This window comes from Lynx canadensis, chromosome A3 (assembly GCF_007474595.2).
Source record: "Lynx canadensis isolate LIC74 chromosome A3, mLynCan4.pri.v2, whole genome shotgun sequence".
NCBI classification, from domain to species: Eukaryota; Metazoa; Chordata; class Mammalia; order Carnivora; family Felidae; genus Lynx; species Lynx canadensis.
Window position 1 is genome coordinate 3,324,783 of NC_044305.1, and position 17,129 is coordinate 3,341,911.

Below are 17,129 nucleotides of genomic sequence, written 5' to 3' on the forward strand. Positions count from 1 at the left end.
AATAACACAGCACCATCCAAAAACAATCTATCATCTTATGTACAAATTTATGACTTAAAACTTCCACCGTGGTTAATTTTCAAACTACCAAAAATTTATTTTTAAACCCCCGGACAACAAGCCTACCGGCCCGTCACTGAACCCAGCTTTACTCACAGTCTTGCCTCTCCCAGAGCAGGATCTTAAACCAGATAGTCAGGAGTCATGTGATCAGCACTAGTGAGGCCATCCGCCTGGTAAGACCTTGGCCACCCCAGAAGTGAAAGTGACCTTGTACAATTTCCTTGTGCCCACTCCCTTCTGCCTATAAAAGTCCTTCCCTTTTGGACGTCCCTTGGGGCTCCTTTCCATCTGCTGGATGGGATGCTGCCTGACTCATGCATCATTAAATAAAGCCAGTAAGATCGATAAAATTTTCTCAGTTGAATTCTTAACACCCCCAAAATTATTTTTTAAACCACCACGATTTGGGGGCGACTGGGTGGCTTAGTCGAAGCATCTGACTTCGGCTCAGGTCATGAGTTCAAGCCCCATGTCAGGCTCTGTGCTGACAGCTTGGAGCCTGGAACTTGCTTCGGATTCTGTGTCTCCCCCTCTCTCTGCCCCTCCCCTGCTCACACTCTGTCTCTGTGTCTCAAAAATAAATGTTAAAAATTTTTTTTCTAAATACCACTATTCGGTAGACTCAAAAGAATGCACCTCCTTGCCAGATATGAATTTAGAAGAAGGAGCAAAGAGTTTAGATGAAGGAGCAAAGGGCCTTTCGGAATGTCTGCGACACCCAGGTGCCCTCCTTGGGACAGCAGGCGCTCAGTCCTAGACGTGCAAACTAAATGTGAGCCCCTTCTGTCACATGCCATTTTACTTTTACTGAATTTCCATCCCGGTTCCCTAAGCGTTCAGCACCTTCTGGGGGTATAAGAGGAAGAGGGACTCAAAAACACACCGGCAGTGGTTCTCAGGTCATGTTGTCACATACGTTGCTCAGTATTAAGAAAGGATTGGGGCAGAGTCCCCTCCCCTGTGGTTCTGTGAGGTGATCCGGGAGAAAAGAGACAAACGGGAAGAGAACTGCACGAAAAGCGAAACAAAACCATATCCAAAAAAGGCAGACAATATCTCCTACTGTTTAATTGATCTCAAGGAAAGAAATCCAGACTCACAAAAACTTGCACGCGCTCTGTATTATTATGTACAAAACCAAGCATACGATAATTATAACAGCAAATAACAAACATGCCCCACAGAGTCAGGCCATTTGAAACGGAGCTCTGTATGTGCACGTGAATGCATAATAAATACTGCTTCTCTGTTACCGTGAAATCCACTACCACCTACCTAGAGTTTTATATTTTTAACCACTCAAGTAGGTGAGCATAAAGAGAACTTAGGCAATATTTAAAGCATGAAAGGTAAAGATTCTTCCGTTTCTCCGGAAACTAACCTAATAGCTTAAGAACCACTCCAAACCTTCCTCCCTTGAGCCCGTAGCTGCCATGAGATCAACCACGTCCCCCGATCTTTGCTGACACGGGGCACCCACCCTGCCCTCGTAAGTGCCCAGTCACTTACGAACCGTTGGCCAATCGAGCCATTGAAGATTTGAGAAGTAGTCTCAATCTAAATAACTGTACTAATACTGATATATTTTTGCAGTTTGTTTTTGTATGTTTTTACATTTTCCACTGGTTCTGAGCCGGAAGCAATTAATTCTTCTTACATTCTCTACATTTTTTTTTTTTTACCTTGCATCATTTTAATTGGTTGAAGCATAACATGGATGTAAACAATTCCCCAGAAATGAGAGGCACTTCTCTGAATGCTGAATGAACGACTCATGTCCCCAGACTAGCAGGACACTCGGTGGCTGCGACCGGACCAGCCAGAGGAGGTCCCGACTCCCACTTGCCAGGGCCATCTGCGTGAAAATGGCCACACTCCTGTCTGCAGCGTTTACAAAAGGAGGCTGTGCTGGGGATGTATACTAGAAATCACAGAATTCAAATTGTGCTTACGTTCTGCAGTGAACCTATGCGGTTCATCAGGAGCCCCGATCCCGTTGCAAGAATACTGGTTAAAATAAAGCATCAACCTGAGGCAAAAAAGTAAACAGGCAAAGTCACTTTCACAGCCTTTTAAAATGGTCTCAACAGGTGACAGACATTATAACTATTCCCCAAATTAGGCAACTGACTTCAAGTCAAAGAGCAAGGAACAAATGGAACATCTCAGGTGCCACCTGTAAATTTCTTAATCAGGTTCGCTCCGACACACGCGAGGCAAAGAAGCCCGACAGCCTCGCCCTGGGGGGTGTCCAAGAGTACCCAAAGGGAGCATCACCAGAGAAGGCAGCGACGCAGCCTAAACCCCGTAGTATCGGTAACAGGAGTATATATATGTGCGTATAACGTGCTTACAGAGATTTATCGGCCCTGAAATGTTATCAAGAGCTGTGTAAAAATCTGAGTAGAGAAAGGATTGTGCACGAGGTGCAGTACCAGCCGTGTATAAAGGACCAGTCCGTGTGCACTCACGAGCAGCAGGTAGGGTGCAGGACACACGGGGTGCCACTCAGGAAGCACAAAAAGGTGAAGATCAGCGCTGTTTTCAAGTTACAACACGGACACCGGGTATGGAAGTGACGGCGTCACCGAGAACTCGGGAAGGCATGCCTGCTGGATGCACGTCTTTGTTCACATCCAAAGGAAGGTACGAGATCTTCGTGTGAAGATCATGCTTTCTCCCATAGGGTGCTGTGAAAGATAAAGACTCTAACAGGGAATCCGTAAAACTCTAGACATAAACTCTTGGAAGAAAAAAATGACCTTGAAAATGTGTGTATGTTGTTTAACGTTATCAAAGTCAGATTTTAAAATGGCACCTTAATATTGAACTTCTGCCCATGATTTTTTTATTTACAAATGCATCTTGTCCTTAGGCTATTTATTAACTTAAAGCATCTTAGATGGCGCTTGGATGGCAGGGTCCACGGAGCCTGCAGGCCGGTATGCATTTTCAAATGAAAAGAGCCAAGTTTTTAGTTTGCCCCAAAGGTGAAAAAATTGAAACCCATGTGTATGAAAACAAAGAGAGTGATCATTTAAAGACATAAAATCAGCTATAGTCATCAAAACATACTGGACATCCAGCAGTCAACCGAAGGTTTTAAAGATATTCACAGTAGCAACAGAATTGAATCTGTATGTGACTTGTGTCACAGCACAAGTGTATGGACAAGCAGGCATCACTTAAGGACAGTTAAATAAGCAGCATCTAGGATCTAGGAGAGCCAGGGAGCCAGGGACCAGCTAAGGATGTTAAGAAGACACTCAGTAATCCCTATCATTCCTATCCAATTGCCCCTCTCCATCCTGAAATGTGTCCTCACTCCTGTGCCCCGAAGCAAGGTGGTAAAATCCTGCTCTTGCAAAGTAAAACAGATCCTTATACTGACTATAGACAGCAGGATATCCAAATCAGTAATGGAATGACTGTGACAGTCACATGTGCCTCTGTGTGTGTCTGATTGTAGGCCTTTCATGTACAAACTCTAAAAAGGTGGTTTTTCTGTGCACCTTCTTCCAGAAGCCATACATGCACTGCATGTATGCACATGCATACAGAAACACTAGGGTGCCAAAAAGTTCATGTTTATCTCCCACCAAACAGTAGCGGTCCTGCCGAGACCCGCTAACTTAAGCCGGACAAAGTCTTGGCACCACTTTAACCGCAAATACAAAGACTCCAAAGGCGGACTTCCCCACCACCTCGACATTTAAAATACTTTAAAGAAAAAACAACAACTGTGAAAGTGCTAGATTCCACGGTCTAGAAAGAGCAAGCAGCTTAGTGATACATAACTTTGCTCAAAAGAGATGCTCCCAAACTTGAGAAAGAGCTGAAGCTTCTCCTCGGGCTGAAGTGGACACAACTTCTGTTTGGACAGCTCATGAGGAGGACGCCAAGAACTCGATCTCAAACGTTTCAGATCCCACAAGGGTTCAAAGCAGTACGTATGCGCTTTCTACACGCAGGCGCACTGCAAGTGGGGGGGCTGAACGTTACCGCCTGCCTTATGTTGTGGGCTGGCCGCTGTTTCCAGTTCAGACCTCTCTTTCCCTGTCATTTTCTTTATATGGCACAGATCTTGGTTAAATTTTCCTCAAAAGGGCTCTCACTTGCTTAAGACAGTCAAGACAAAGAAAGGCTTCTTGAAAGACACCTTTGTTTGGCAATAAGCCCAGTGTGGCTGGGGTAAGGGTGGGGATGCACTTAAAGGGCCAGTCAACGACTTACATGTCAGTCATCATAAAATGTCCTAAAATGCACCGTATCGTGACTTGTGCCAGAGCTCTCATGTTTAGGTATCCGCGGGTCTTTGCAATTCGTTATTTCAGTTATTATTTGAACCTGTATGTGCTTTGCTTTACTCCATTGGTTTTCAATTTCTTCTCACTGGATATGGTGGCCTGAGAGCAGGTGCTGGCACTGCCCTTCTTCTTCAGGTTCCCGTGAGCTTGCGCTCTGGGGGCCCCGCAGGAGTCCGGGGTGGTCACCGCCTGCGCCGAAGCACCGCCACCGCCGCTGTCCGCGCGGGGGCCGCTGTCACTGCAGGGCAGGTCCCGGCGCTGCGGCCTGGGGCTCTTACTCCATTTCTTTTTCTGCTCCTCTGTCCTGCCCTCCAAGGCTGGCTTCTGCGAACTTGGTCCCCCACTCCGCGCCACGTGGACAGCTTTGCGGGGGGTGTCAAAGGCGTAATAGGATGGACGGGCTTCCTCGAGGTGCAGGTCTCTCCTTCGGGAAGCGCCTGGCTTGGGAGCCCCCTCTTGGTGAGGCCTGGCGGGCGCGCTGACCACCAGCTTGCTTCTGCCTGGGCTTTTCAGAGCCCCCGCCATGCCGGGGGCGGTGGGAGGCCTGGCCTTGGCGCCCTTCCCCTTCTCACCCTGCACGGTCTGCATCTGCAGCCACTCGAGCTGGAGCAGCCTGTCGATGTACCTGGCGAGCAGCCCCGCAGCGCCGCCCTGAGCCGCTGGCCTGGGCTCGGCGCCCGGTGGCACGGCCAGGTCGCGGAGGTCCCAGGAGCTGAACGGGGCCGGGAGGAAGTCCGCGTAGCGGTAGGTGGTCTGCGTGCCCCGCGGGTCGGGGTCCGGATCCGGGTCGGCGGCATCGATCTCCTCCGCTCGCAGGTGCAGCTCCGGGGGCGCGAGCGCGGAAGGCGGCACCGGGACTCTCTCCGAGTCCGACAAGTCGCTGGCGCTGTCCTCGTCCTCGTCTGCGCCCTCCTTCATGATTTTCATGCACTGAAGGTCGAGAAACAGCTCGTTCCCCGAGGCGCCCCGACACCTGGGGTCCAGGGGGCTCCTTTTGGGTTTGCCTTCCGGGGAAACGCTTTCTCTGAGTCTGTCCACAGGCAGATGGGGGGACACCTGGGGTGCCTGGGATTTACTCTGCCTTTTTCCTGAAGAGTTTTTTGAACGTTGTGCTTTATTCCAAGATGGGCCAGCATTCATATTGCTGTGAGAGATAAAACTGTAATTCTTAGTTCATTGGACAAGACCTGGCCTGCCGGTGATTAAACAGACAATAGGCACCCGCCAGTGGCGTTTCGGTTGTCCCCAGGAAGGCCCGCATGGCCCCTGACCAGCCGGTGGTGCTCACAGAGCAACTGGGCACACAGGACGCCACTCAAGAAACGTGACAGGACACAGGTGCCCAGAGTGGATGCATGGATTTTGTCTGATACCAGATCCCTTTAGGAAAAACACTGACAGTTCTTAAAGTGCTTGTAATTTTAGACCAGTCGTGTATATTCCAAAACAAACAAACAAACAAACAAACAAACCCCACCAGTTTGGAGAAAATCTGTTGTAAACTCTCAATCTGTTCTGTTAATGATGAACAGTGTTTAACAACAGTGACAAGTAAAAGCCACAGCTTTCTTTGACGAGCCTATTTTCAACGAAAAGTAACCAAGGTGTAAAATGCAAGTTGTATAGAACTTAGTCACTGATTGGTGGTGATTCTGAGCCTGAACCACCTAAAATCTTAACATGAAAGGGGCACCTGGGTGGCTCAGGTAGTTGAGCAACCCGCTCTTGATTTCAGCTCAGGTCATGATCCCAGGGTCGTGGGACTGAGCCCTGCAGCGTGGAGTCTGCTGGAGATTCTCTCTCTCTCTCTCTCTCTCTCTCTCTCCCTTTGCTCCTCTCCCCCCTTTCACTCTCTCTCTCAAAATAAATAAATAATAAAACCTTTTTAAGAAATGTTTTTATTTATTTTCGAGAGCCAGAGAAAGTGAGTAGGGGAGGGTCAGCGAGGAAGAGGGACAGGATTCATAGCAGACTGTGTGCTGACAGCAGAGAGCCCGAGAGCCCGATGTAGGGCTCGAACTCACAAACTGTGAGATCCATGACCTGAGCTGAAGTCCGCCGCTCGACTGACCGAGCCACCCAGGTGGGCCCAATAATAAATAAATAAACTCTTAACATGAAAGAGTGTAGCATATATAACCTGTACCTCACATCGAAAGCTTATTCATGTGTTTTCAAATAGGAAGTGCACTCAGAAAAACCGTATTTAAAATGAGAGAGAAAAAATTGTATGGTGCCTTAAAACACCATATGAATGAAAAACATAGGACTCATGCTCCCTTGTGAATGGCAGGAAATGGGAATGACGGAGTCTGTGTGCATTACCAGCACGGCTGCAATTCCCCCGGAGGTGATTTATTCCCAGGCAGGATCTCATATCAGAGTGGAAAATACTTTCTTTTCTTTTTACCCAACACACAGCCTCTCACTAGGATTCATAATGCTTCTCAGGAACATTAAGTCAGGTAGGGTAAAAGAAAATGGGCAGTAAACAGGCCTTCTGGAAAGCTCAGAGGTCACCTGTCCAGTGGTTTCTGCCACACTAAGCAATTGTTTGAAAATGTGTTACTTTTTTTAATAAATATGGAGGGTGTTGAATCATGTGCAATAGCTAACACGTGCTTAATATATATTAGAAAAATGAATAAAGGAATTGTCATTACTTAGAACTCATAACCAAAACCGTTATAACTTCTGTTTACTCTGTCAGTGTATATCAATAAAAGTTATTATCAATATCCGTTTTATAAAAAAGGAAGCACGCATAGAAGGATGATTAAGGGGCTTACCTAAAATTATAGATTCTGCTAACAGTGGCAGAATTATGGCCTCTGGAATTTTTACTAACTGGTACTGTTTAAAACCACTTTGCCCACTCATTTCTGATGGGTCAAAAACGTAAGTACATATTTCGTATCCACAGACATTACTTTTTTTTCCAGCCACACATATTCGGTCTGGAGCACTGATATAACATGCCATTTGCAAGAGAAAGCAATTAAAATTATTTACCTGCTTTTCTGATGACACTGATTCACCCGATTCCCTTTCTTGAAAAAATCACATGGCTGATCATCATCTAGGGTTTGATGGACTGTCTAAAAAACAGACATGCAGTAATAAATACCATGAACACACACACACACACATACACACACACACACACACACACCAAACAAAACAGCAAAACAAATCTAAGTAAGATTTCCCCTCAAAATTTACATCACCTTTTCTGTAGTGCTTGAAATATTCTTGCTCAATCTGTTGGCAGATGATGACAGCTGGGGAAGTGACTTCTTTATTCCTCTTATATTTGGAAAGGACTCCTCCAGGCCACCGGAACTAGAAGTAACAGAACATGGTAGGTAAGTATGGATTGCAAACGGCTCTGCCACCAGTACTGGGCTGGTTTTCACTTGTTTGTTTTGAAATATTTGCATAGTATTGAAATGTTGGTGGGGGGTATTGCCTTCTGTTTATAGTTTCATCTTTTTTGCTTGTTTATTTTTCACGGTGGATATTAGATACAAAATCAGACCACTATAAATGCTGCCAATGGAATCCTTCTCTCTCTCCTCACATACACACAGAGTCTCCTCGGAAATAACACCTTCAGGAAATTTGCAGGGCTAATTAAGGTCAGGTATTACTCCAATCTCCCATGTCCACTCATTCATTCATTCAACAATTACAGGAGAGCCTAGAAAATGCACATATCCCTGCTCTCATAGAACTAAAACTATTAGGGAAGCTCCCTTTAATCCTCCTGCCTTTTCGATCACATCAATCCAGTAAAAGATTGTCAATCTAGTAATACCTATCACATAATGCTATCTCTGTGCACATAATGCTATCTCTGTTGACTCACATAGAGAATGCTGCTGCTTTCCCTGATTTTCAGTGGGTGGCCTACAAAAAGTGCCCTGATTTCAAAGTGAATATTGTCTTTCATAATATCCCCTGCCTCTGTAAAACAGAAAAAAGGTGGGATTATAGAAGACTCTTTTGTCCTCCTGAAATTCTGCTGTATTACTTTTCATAAGTATGTGTGCCTTTTCAGGCTCTCGCAGTTAATGACTTCTATCACAATCAACAGGCTGGGTTCATCTGAGATGTAGAAAAGGTTCTTCCCTTTACCAGCCCTCCTTCAATAGTTTGGTTTTCCTTCTGCTTTCTCCCTCGGGACAGCGAAAAGGGCCCCTCTACAACGCCTGGCCCCAGACTGCTGTCGGGAACGTGCCCTTCCACCTTTTCCCCCGCTTCATTTCACCTGGCATGCTCTGCACCATAAGCGGCAGCGTTTTCTGGGCACGTTACTGAGTGACACAGGAAAGGAACGCTTGTAGGGTCCTAAGATGCAGAAAGCAAGCTCCCGGGTTCCCTGATGGTTCAGGCTTGCATTGGAACAAAGCTACAAGTCTGAGACTGGCTACAAAACTGCTTCCCAAGCGCCAGCGGCTGACTAAGGGCAGCTGCATAATTCATCACAGGGCATTAACTCGCCTTCCCGCATCTTCCTCTCAGGCTAGGCGCCAGGAGACGGACAGAGGCAGCACCGCCCCTCCCCACCCTCCAGGGAACTGGCCGGCCGGCCGTCTGGGCGGCAAAGCATTGTGGGTGATGTGTGGTCAGGTCGCCTGTCCTCTACGCAGCGAGGCTCCCTGGATCCGGACGGGGTTCCAGGTTGCGTTGCAGTGCACACGTCCAAAGAGCTGGCTAGCCCAGAGACTTCAAATTGGCCCGGGGACCAGCTCCCGGGGAGGCCACATTTTGCCTTCACCCCCCACCCCACCCCCAGTAACCCAGAAATCCAAGGGCCCGCCGCATGCATCTTCCTCGTCCTCCGCTTGTGCAGACACAGATCTGCGGTCGATAGGCGCAGGGGCCGGGCAGACGCAGACAGAAACGGATCAGACCTGTTCCGCGGTCGCCGAGGACACGTGACGAGGCCGTCCGCCGGCCTTCCCGGCGCCGGGCGCGGAGGTCGGACTGCGGCGCGCTGCGGCAGGGCCGGGGAGGCGGCGGCGCGCGGCACGGCGGGCTCCGGGGCTGCGCCCCACCGGCGGGGCGGGCGCGCGGCGGCGTCACGAGGGGCGGGGCGCAGGCTCGCCGGGAAGTTGCGCCCCGACAAGTTGCAGCCATGTAAGTAACGCAGCGGGCGGGGAAGGCGGGAGGGGCGGCTCCACGGACGCAGCCTTCCCCCCCACCCCCGCCCCCGAGAAGCTCCGAGGCGGCCAAAGGGAGGCGCCACCCCGCGCTCCCGGGGGCGCCCGGAAAAACCTCCTCTCCCCTGGAGAAAAAGCACTCCTGTGTCTGCAGACGAGCTCCTTTCTCGCTGCCGGAGGCGGAAGACCCGCGCCAGGACTCGGGGGGCGCGGTGGCGGGCGAGGGGAGAGCGCAGCCCGCCCCAGACGCTCCCTGCACGCTGCCGTTCCGGCCCGGCGGGGACCCCGAGGTAGGGGGCGCGGGGTCCGGAGGCCGCCCCTCGTTTCCCCCTCCCCGTAGCCCGACGGCTGGCCGGGCCATGTCCGGAGGTCTCGGCCCGGCGACGCCGGTCCCGGGGCCCCGGAAGCCCGCCCCGCGGAGCCTCAGCTGCCTCTCAGACCTGGACGGCGGCACCGCCCGGGAGCCACGGCCCTGCAGGCCCCCCGGGAGCCCGGGCCGCGCGCCGCCGCCACCTCCGGAGCCGTCCGGCTGCGACCCCCCGCTTCGGCCCATCATCCTGCGGCGGGCGCGCTCGCTGCCCAGCTCGCCCGAGCGCCGCCAGAAGGCCGGGGGCGCGCCGGGAGCCGCCTGCCGGCCGGGCTGCAGCCGACAGCTCCGCGTGCGCTTCGCCGACGCGCTGGGCCTGGAGCTGGCGCAGGTCAAGGTGTTCAACGCGGGCGAAGACCCGTCGGTGCCGCTGCACGTGCTGTCGCGCCTCGCCATCAACTCGGACCTGTGCTGCAGCAGCCAGGACCTGGAGTTCACCCTGCAGTGCCTGGTGCCCGACTTCCCGCCGCCCGTCGAGGCCGCGGACTTCGGCGAGCGCCTGGGGCGGCAGCTCGTCTGTCTGGAGCGCGTCACCTGCTCGGACCTGGGCATCAGCGGCACGGTGCGCGTGCGCAACGTGGCCTTCGAGAAGCAGGTGGCGGTGCGCTACACCTTCTCAGACTGGCGCAGCGCGCACGAGGCGGTGGCCAGGTGGCGCGGGCCCGCGGGCGCAGCGGGCACAGAGGATGTCTTCGCCTTCGGCTTCCCGGTGCCTCCCTTCCTGCTGGAGCTCGGCTCGCGCGTGCACTTCGCGCTCCGCTACCGAGTGGCCGGCGCCGAGTACTGGGACAACAACCACGGCCGAGACTACAGCCTCACGTGCCGCAACCACGCGCTGCACATGCCTCGCGGGGAGTGCGAAGAGAGCTGGATCCACTTCATCTGAGCGAGTCCCCTCTAAGGCCGCCCCGCAGTGGTTCCCGCGCTGGGCACTCCGGGCCAGGCGGCGACGCTTCCTCACACGCCCCCCCCCCCCCCCCCCCCCGCCTGAGTCTTCTGACCTCCTTTCCCGCTGCAGGATCCCTGGGAAGTGGCCCTTCCCATCTTCTACTTGAACTGCCTGTGTCGCTAGGTCTCAAAAAGTAGCCTCAGGTGGCCAGACGGCCGAGTAGTGTCACGTCCGGGGTGGGGGGAGGGTGCTGGGGGGGGGGAGAGATGCATGGCAGCGTTGGCCCCTCCGGCGACGGTCCGCGTGGGGTCAGTTGGTTTTTTTTTTTTGGAAAGGCCTGCGGCTTGTGCATGTGTCCTGATTGGGTCTCTGTAAACGTAGCTGTTATTTATTATCATTGTGATGTTGGAACATTTTACCCTTACTGGATGCCTTCTCAGGAACATTCTGGGTTTAACAAGCTAAAGAATAAGTCAGTCTGGTGTGTTTGTGCCCATTGTAAACAGAACGCATGGTGTGACTCCCACCGTGGTTCCTTGAGGCATTTCTGCCCTGGGACAAGGAAAACCTGAGACTAGGTTTGCTTGCCAAAGCCTGTAGACCTCTAACAGTGGGAAACTATTAATAGGCAAGAAATTTATGCCTCATCAGTCATCATACAACCATTCCTGGGAGTTCAGGCTGCCCTGGTTAGGCCGTGGAAGAGGAAAGGAAGAGCCAAGGAAGAGGGAAAAGCTTAACTTCTAAACTAGCCAAACAGCCCCTTCTCTTGGAGTCTCTCTTCTCTCTTTGTGAGTTTCCCTTCTTCGTGTTTGACAGTTCTGTATCTGCATGTGATCAGGCCATTCTGTTTAGGTTTGAGACTACCTAAACATTTTAAGAAATTCTGCCTTAAGTTATTTCAATTTCCAGGCAGCTCTATAGAGTAATTTCAGGCAACAATGCCCTTTGCAATTACCTTTTTGATGATTAAGGTGACTCTTTTTTATGTCTGCTTAAGTGTCAGAAAATTCCCAGCAGTCATCTTTCAGAAGTCAGGTTACCAAGTGGAACTAGAAGGTGTTTTCATCAATAGCCAGAGCCCTAGAGGAAAAAAATCACAAACATTTATACTTTTTAATCGTTTTAAGTTGTATTTATATATGCCCAGTTTTATCAGCTATCTGCCAACTTTATTCAGATAGAGTTTCTAACATCCTTGTGCCTTCAGATAGAGTTTCTAACATCCGTCTGGGCTCCCCCCCCCCCCTAGTTTTTAAACTGTTAAATGCTTTGTCTTCTTTGTTTTGTTTTTTAAATCTCCAAGAAGTCAAGGCCATTGTCCCCTGCCGAATGCCACAATGACTTCAAACACCCAGCAAGGCGCTGATCATTTCTTTTGGTGCTGAGTGGTGGTTTCTGACAGCAGATGCCAGCACTGAGGGTGTGAAAACCCAGCTAATATGAACAGGGTCTCCAGCTTGTGACGTTTGGTTCTGATACAGCTGAAACCGGTGGGGTGAATCTGTGATAGCTGTCACCAATAAGTTCACTCTAAATTGTTGAATACTTACTGACATTTATCAAATCAATATGTAAAAGATGTGTTTTGCCTTTTAACCAACTTGTTTTTATAACTGCAACTTCTGGGTTTCTGAAATTCCAAGAAGAGGGATGGCGTTCTTTGGTACCTTTTGATAATAACAACACTGAATTTTGATTTAAGGTATTGTAATTAAATTGAACAACCTTTGGCTATTAGCACTGTGCACTACATTGATATGCAAGAGAGACAGAAGCCTGGTTCCATTTCCTGCTGTTTAATAAACTGTCCAATTAGGTCAGCAAGCCTGTGAGAGCCTTGGCTGCTGTGTCGTTGGCCCCAGCCCAGAATGCAAGACAATTGCCCAGAGTATTCAGGTGTAAGAGTTAGAGCTGCCAAATGTATTGTTGTGTAAAGGCATGTAAGAATCTTATCCATGTGACAGTCACTTGCCAAAAAGGTTCTGGTCACGGAATATAAAGTAAATGTTTTGTCTTCGATATTAAGAGAACCTCAACGTGCCTTTAAAAAAATCAACATTTAAAAATTTAAAAACTTACATATACCTGCCTAGTTGATTCAGGAGTTGATAAAAGTTCAGCTGAAGGAGAACTTTCAGACCCTAACACAGTTATAGTGCTTACATGTTAAAATTTTGCAGTGGATTGTGCAATTGTGGGGTTGTCTCCCCAAACATATTTTAATGTCACTTAAGATGATTTCACTCAAGCCTAAATATTAAAGTATGTGCATACATTGTTATCTGATGAGTGTTTTTCTTGTGGTCTAATACAGAAAAAAGACTTGAGAAACTTCTTGTTTGTTTAAATCATTTCATATATGTGTTGTCCTTCCTAAAGCACTATCAAATTTAGGGCCTTACCAAAAAAGAATTGTGATTGTACCTCAGCTTAAGCACAGTTGTGTATGTCTTTGAGAAACTGAGATACAGGGTTTTTTTTTAATTTTTTTAATGTTTGTTTCTGAGAGAGAGAGACAGAGCATGAGTGGGGGAGGGGCAGAGAGAGAAGGAGACACATAATCAGAAGCAGGCTCCAGGCTCCGAGCTGTCCGCACAGAGCCTGATTCGGAGCGCGAACTCACAAGCCGTGAGATCATGACCTGAGCCGAAGTCGGTCGCCCAACCGACTGAGCCACTCAGGCGCCCCGTGAGATACAATCTTTATGCCAGGTCGATGCTAACATAGGAAGAAAGCTCTAAGGGAATGTAGGGTATGGGATAGTTACTCTACTGTTCTTTCAGTGCTTACTGAATCCTGTGTATGGAGTGATGAGTGTGTATCTGCCTTCCCTCACCCGGTGCAGAGCCTGGCACGTAGGGGAAGGAAACTGTGACATTTATTGTGCACTCACTCATTCTCACTGGCTTGCCCACAGTGATAGCTACTGCATGTATTGATTTCATTAGACTCTGAAAATTACCAGGTAGATAATGTCCCTATTTTCTTAGCTGATGAGAATGAAGCTCAGAGAGGCTTAATTCTTCAAAAGACCCACAGCTGGTAAGGAGCAAAGTCAGTATTCAAACCTATACCAGAATCCACCTGCTCTGCCCTGTGATGGGGTGTTCCCAATAAGTGCTTGTTAAATTTAACTGAAAGTCCAATTGTGATTGATTGATGAGGTTTTTCCATCTAACACCACATTCTAAAAACCCATTTAAAAACAATTCAAGTAAGATTAAGTTGATCTGCTTTGATCTTCCATGTGGTATTACTAAACAATCCTTCTGCTTTCCAGACACATGAAACAATAGAAAGGACAATTATTTTTTTCTCTCTACTAAAAAGTGGCAAGATGAGAAATCAGTAGTTTAAATTTTGAAGTGCTTGTCTGCTGTATCCATGTATCCATGCATGTTTTTAAACACCAAGCATCCATTGATCTTATCGTTTAAACTGACACTTCAAACGGAAATGTTCTAAAAGCCTGGAATATATTGTCGATGATTGTGCCCAGTATCTCCCCTAGATGGCCTGGGCCTGGTGTCCCTCAGGAGTGTGGGGTTTGGCTAATGAGGACAGCAGAACCTGGCACCTCCTGCTTCTAGGAAATGAAGATGGGGGCGGGGCGGGGCGGGGCGGGGCGCCAGGGGGCGTGGTCTTCAGGGCGTGACCTCCGGGGGCGTGGCCGGGTGGAGCAGGTGGCCGGCCCGTAAAGTCAAGCAGCAGGGGCAGTACGCGAGAGTCAGTGGGGACCCGCCCGCTCTGCCTCTGCGGTCGTCCGCGGGCCACAGTGTGTGTTCCTCCAGGGATTTGGACCCTCGCCCCCCTCGCGGGTTAGGCTGGTACCCCGGGTCTCGGCGGCCCCGTCCAGCCGTCGACGTCCAGAGTGGTGGTGGATAGCCAGGGAGCCTCCTGGGGCCGACCGGCATCCTGCAGAGGCAAGTCAGGGCTCCTGGGGCGCGTCCGCGAGGCCGGGGCAGGGGCAGGGCTCGTGGCCTAGGCGCCGCAGTCCACCTACCCAGTAAGGCCAGGAGTCGCGCCCCCCGCACCCCCCCCCCGCCTCAGGCGACCCCGGCGTCGCTGACGGGCACGAGGGGCGGAGCCTGGCCTGCGTGCCGCGCTGATAGGACGGGGTCCCCCACGCAGGCGGCGCCGATTGGGCAGACGCTTCCCGCTCTCCGTCGGCCTCCTGAGGTGAGGTGCTGAGGCCTGAGACGCGGGGCGGGACGGCGACCGTAACGGCGGCTCCGTGGGCGCGACGCGGAGGCCTTCTCCAGCCGCAGGTTGAGCCGGGGGCCGCGGCGGGCCACCCTGATGGGCGGGGCTGTGTGGAGAAGGACCGCGGCACCGGGCCGGCCTCTGGCGGCGGGGGCGGGGGTGGGGCGGCCATCTCCCGACGGTTGAGGCGGAGCCGTTGTGAAAACGACTTGGGCGGCGCGGTGGCGGGATCGAGAGGCGGACCCCGGCCGGGCCGGCCTCGCGCAGATCGCGAAGTGGGCCGGGAGGAGGTGGGCGGGGCGGAGCTGGGCGGGGTCGGGTCCGCGCTGCACCCCTCGAGGGACGCCGGTGGGGGCGTGCCGGCCGCCCAGGCGTGGGTGTGGCAGGTGTGGGCCGGGAGGATCTGGGCGGGGCCCCGCCGGGTCCGCGTGCCGCCTGTCGGGGGACGCCGGTGGGGGCGTGCTGGCCGCCGTTGGCGTGGGTGTGGCGGGGTGGTCCGCGCTCCCCGCTGGGGTGCGGGGCTGGGCTGGTCGCGCTTCCATCTACGGGTGCCGTTTCCGCGCGCCGGCTCGCCGTGGCCAACGTGCTCCCCTCCCTGGCCTTCCGTGCCCCGTGCGGCCTTCTATCCGAGCGCCGCCTGCCCTGCTCGGATAAAATGGGAGCGCGTGCTGGCCTCCATGGTAATACCATCACGGGGGTTTGATGACACAGTTGGGGTTAACGTTTCAGAAAGGTGGTGCTCGCTCCTCTCCCGTCCTTTAGGCCCCCCCCCCCGGCTCGCCCACCCCGTCACCCCCACCCGGCCCCCCGCGCGCACCCGTCCTCCCGTTTCCCAGACCCGACCCCACCCCTATCCCCTGTCCTCCCGTCTACCCCGTTCCCCACCCCGTATCCCCGGTCTCCGGCACCCCCCCCCGTCCTCCTCCCCCTTTCCTCGTCCTCCCTTGTCTCCATCCCGTCGCCCCCGCCCCCCGTGGCGCACCCCCCCCCTTCCTCCCGTCCCTCGGGCGGGGTCGGCCTCCTCTTTGCATTTGTAAATGTGAGCCGTCGGGCCGGTGCTGGAGGGGACCTTGTGTTGATCCCAGGCTGCTAAGTGTCTGTTCAGCTTTGCGGGGAAAGTACACGCCCCTCCTGTTTGTCAAGTTGTCTGGTCGTTTCTCAAACCTCCGTCCTCGTCCGCCTGCGTGTTCGCATTCATCGCCTCACTGGTTCTGTCTTGCCCCTAAGTGGACCGGGGTTCAAAGCCTGCTTGGACACACAGCCCCACAGTCTCTGTGAAAAGTGTTCTGTGCCGGGTTTCTTACGTCCTCTTGGTGTTCCCGTTCTGTTGCGTGGTACCTCGGAAGGATATTTTAGGAGGGGGTCACTGGTTCTGGCAGTTGAGTGTATCCCCTTTGTTTCCTTCTAGAGTCGGCCTTAATCGCTCAGCTGCAAATGTCTGGCTTGTTTAACGAACGGTACTCAGTTTTTGGCTTTCTTGAGGCCAGTAGGCATTCGGCCTTGCGACGGAGGGACAGGTCACCGGATTGTTTAGTTTTCTCACTTTCAATCGGCCTGCGTAGATACTAAGCAGATTTCCTTGGCTGACATCTTGCAGGAAGGTAGTCTTGGAACTAAACCATCTTGTTAGCATTTTTGTGCCTCTTGGCCATAAGTGATTTTTGCTGTATTTCATGTCTCAAGAGTACTTCGTAAAGTACATTTTAGATTCAAATCCAAATTGTTTTATTTGTGGAGGCAGAAAAGCAATAAGGACGTAGGCATGCCTGCCCCCAAAGTTGCTGGCCCTAGGAAAAGAGTACAAATTGATGTCCCTAAAATATATTTTAAGTATCTAAACTTTTTAACCAAGTTTTCAAATGTTAAATAAAATGTTCTAATCTTCAGTTTTACAGATATACCTTCATCGCAATAAAATAGACAAATATGTGTAAAGCTATTATTTTTATGATTGAATGTTGGCAAAATATCAAAGATTAACTGAATCTTTGGTGATGGACTGGTGAATTTTGGATAGGTAATAAAATATCGATCTATGTAAGTCAGAAGTTATATATGCCATAATTTTTAATTTCGGATAAATCACCAATATGTTACAATCAAGACTTTTACTTTTGTGTTTTATGGACAGT

The 17,129-nt window shown here is 51.2% G+C and overlaps 2 protein-coding genes across 4 annotated transcripts; one reads left to right on the forward strand and one right to left on the reverse strand.

The window, feature by feature from the left end:
* Window positions 1-1,111: 1,111 nt before the first annotated feature.
* FAM217B (family with sequence similarity 217 member B) lies at window positions 1,112-9,392 on the reverse strand. Of its 3 annotated transcripts, none has more exons than XM_030309268.1 (4): window positions 9,287-9,392; window positions 7,598-7,712; window positions 7,383-7,468; window positions 1,112-5,514 (listed from the first exon to the last, which is right to left on the reverse strand). In XM_030309268.1, the coding sequence occupies exon 4, from the start codon at window positions 5,508-5,510 to the stop codon at window positions 4,401-4,403; it is 1,110 nt and encodes a 369-aa protein (XP_030165128.1). In that variant the 5' UTR covers window positions 5,511-5,514; window positions 7,383-7,468; window positions 7,598-7,712; window positions 9,287-9,392; the 3' UTR covers window positions 1,112-4,400. The 3 variants fall into 3 exon arrangements, with proteins under 3 accessions (XP_030165128.1, XP_030165129.1, XP_030165127.1); XM_030309269.2 differs by lacking the exon at window positions 9,287-9,392 and adding an exon at window positions 8,641-9,132; XM_030309267.1 differs by lacking the exon at window positions 9,287-9,392 and having other exon boundaries at window positions 7,598-8,569.
* A 36-nt stretch (window positions 9,393-9,428) lies between these two features.
* Window positions 9,429-13,075, forward strand: PPP1R3D (protein phosphatase 1 regulatory subunit 3D). The gene has a single exon (XM_030309270.1). The coding sequence runs from the start codon at window positions 9,895-9,897 to the stop codon at window positions 10,786-10,788; it is 894 nt and encodes a 297-aa protein (XP_030165130.1). The 5' UTR covers window positions 9,429-9,894; the 3' UTR covers window positions 10,789-13,075.
* The last annotated feature ends 4,054 nt before the right edge of the window (window positions 13,076-17,129 follow it).

Excerpts from the sequence above, each read along its gene's own strand:
- PPP1R3D (XM_030309270.1), top strand. The coding sequence starts at position 9,895 with ATGTCCGGAGGTCTCGGCCCGGCGACGCCGGTCCCGGGGCCCCGGAAG.
- FAM217B (XM_030309267.1), bottom strand. The coding sequence starts at position 7,810 with ATGCAAATATTTCAAAACAAACAAGTGAAAACCAGCCCAGTACTGGTG. Across the intron at positions 7,469-7,597 it reads TTTCAAGCACTACAGAAAAG|ACAGTCCATCAAACCCTAGA; the intron begins GTGATGTAAATT and ends TCTGTTTTTTAG. Across the intron at positions 5,515-7,382 it reads CAGTGTCATCAGAAAAGCAG|CAATATGAATGCTGGCCCAT; the intron begins GTAAATAATTTT and ends TATCTCTCACAG.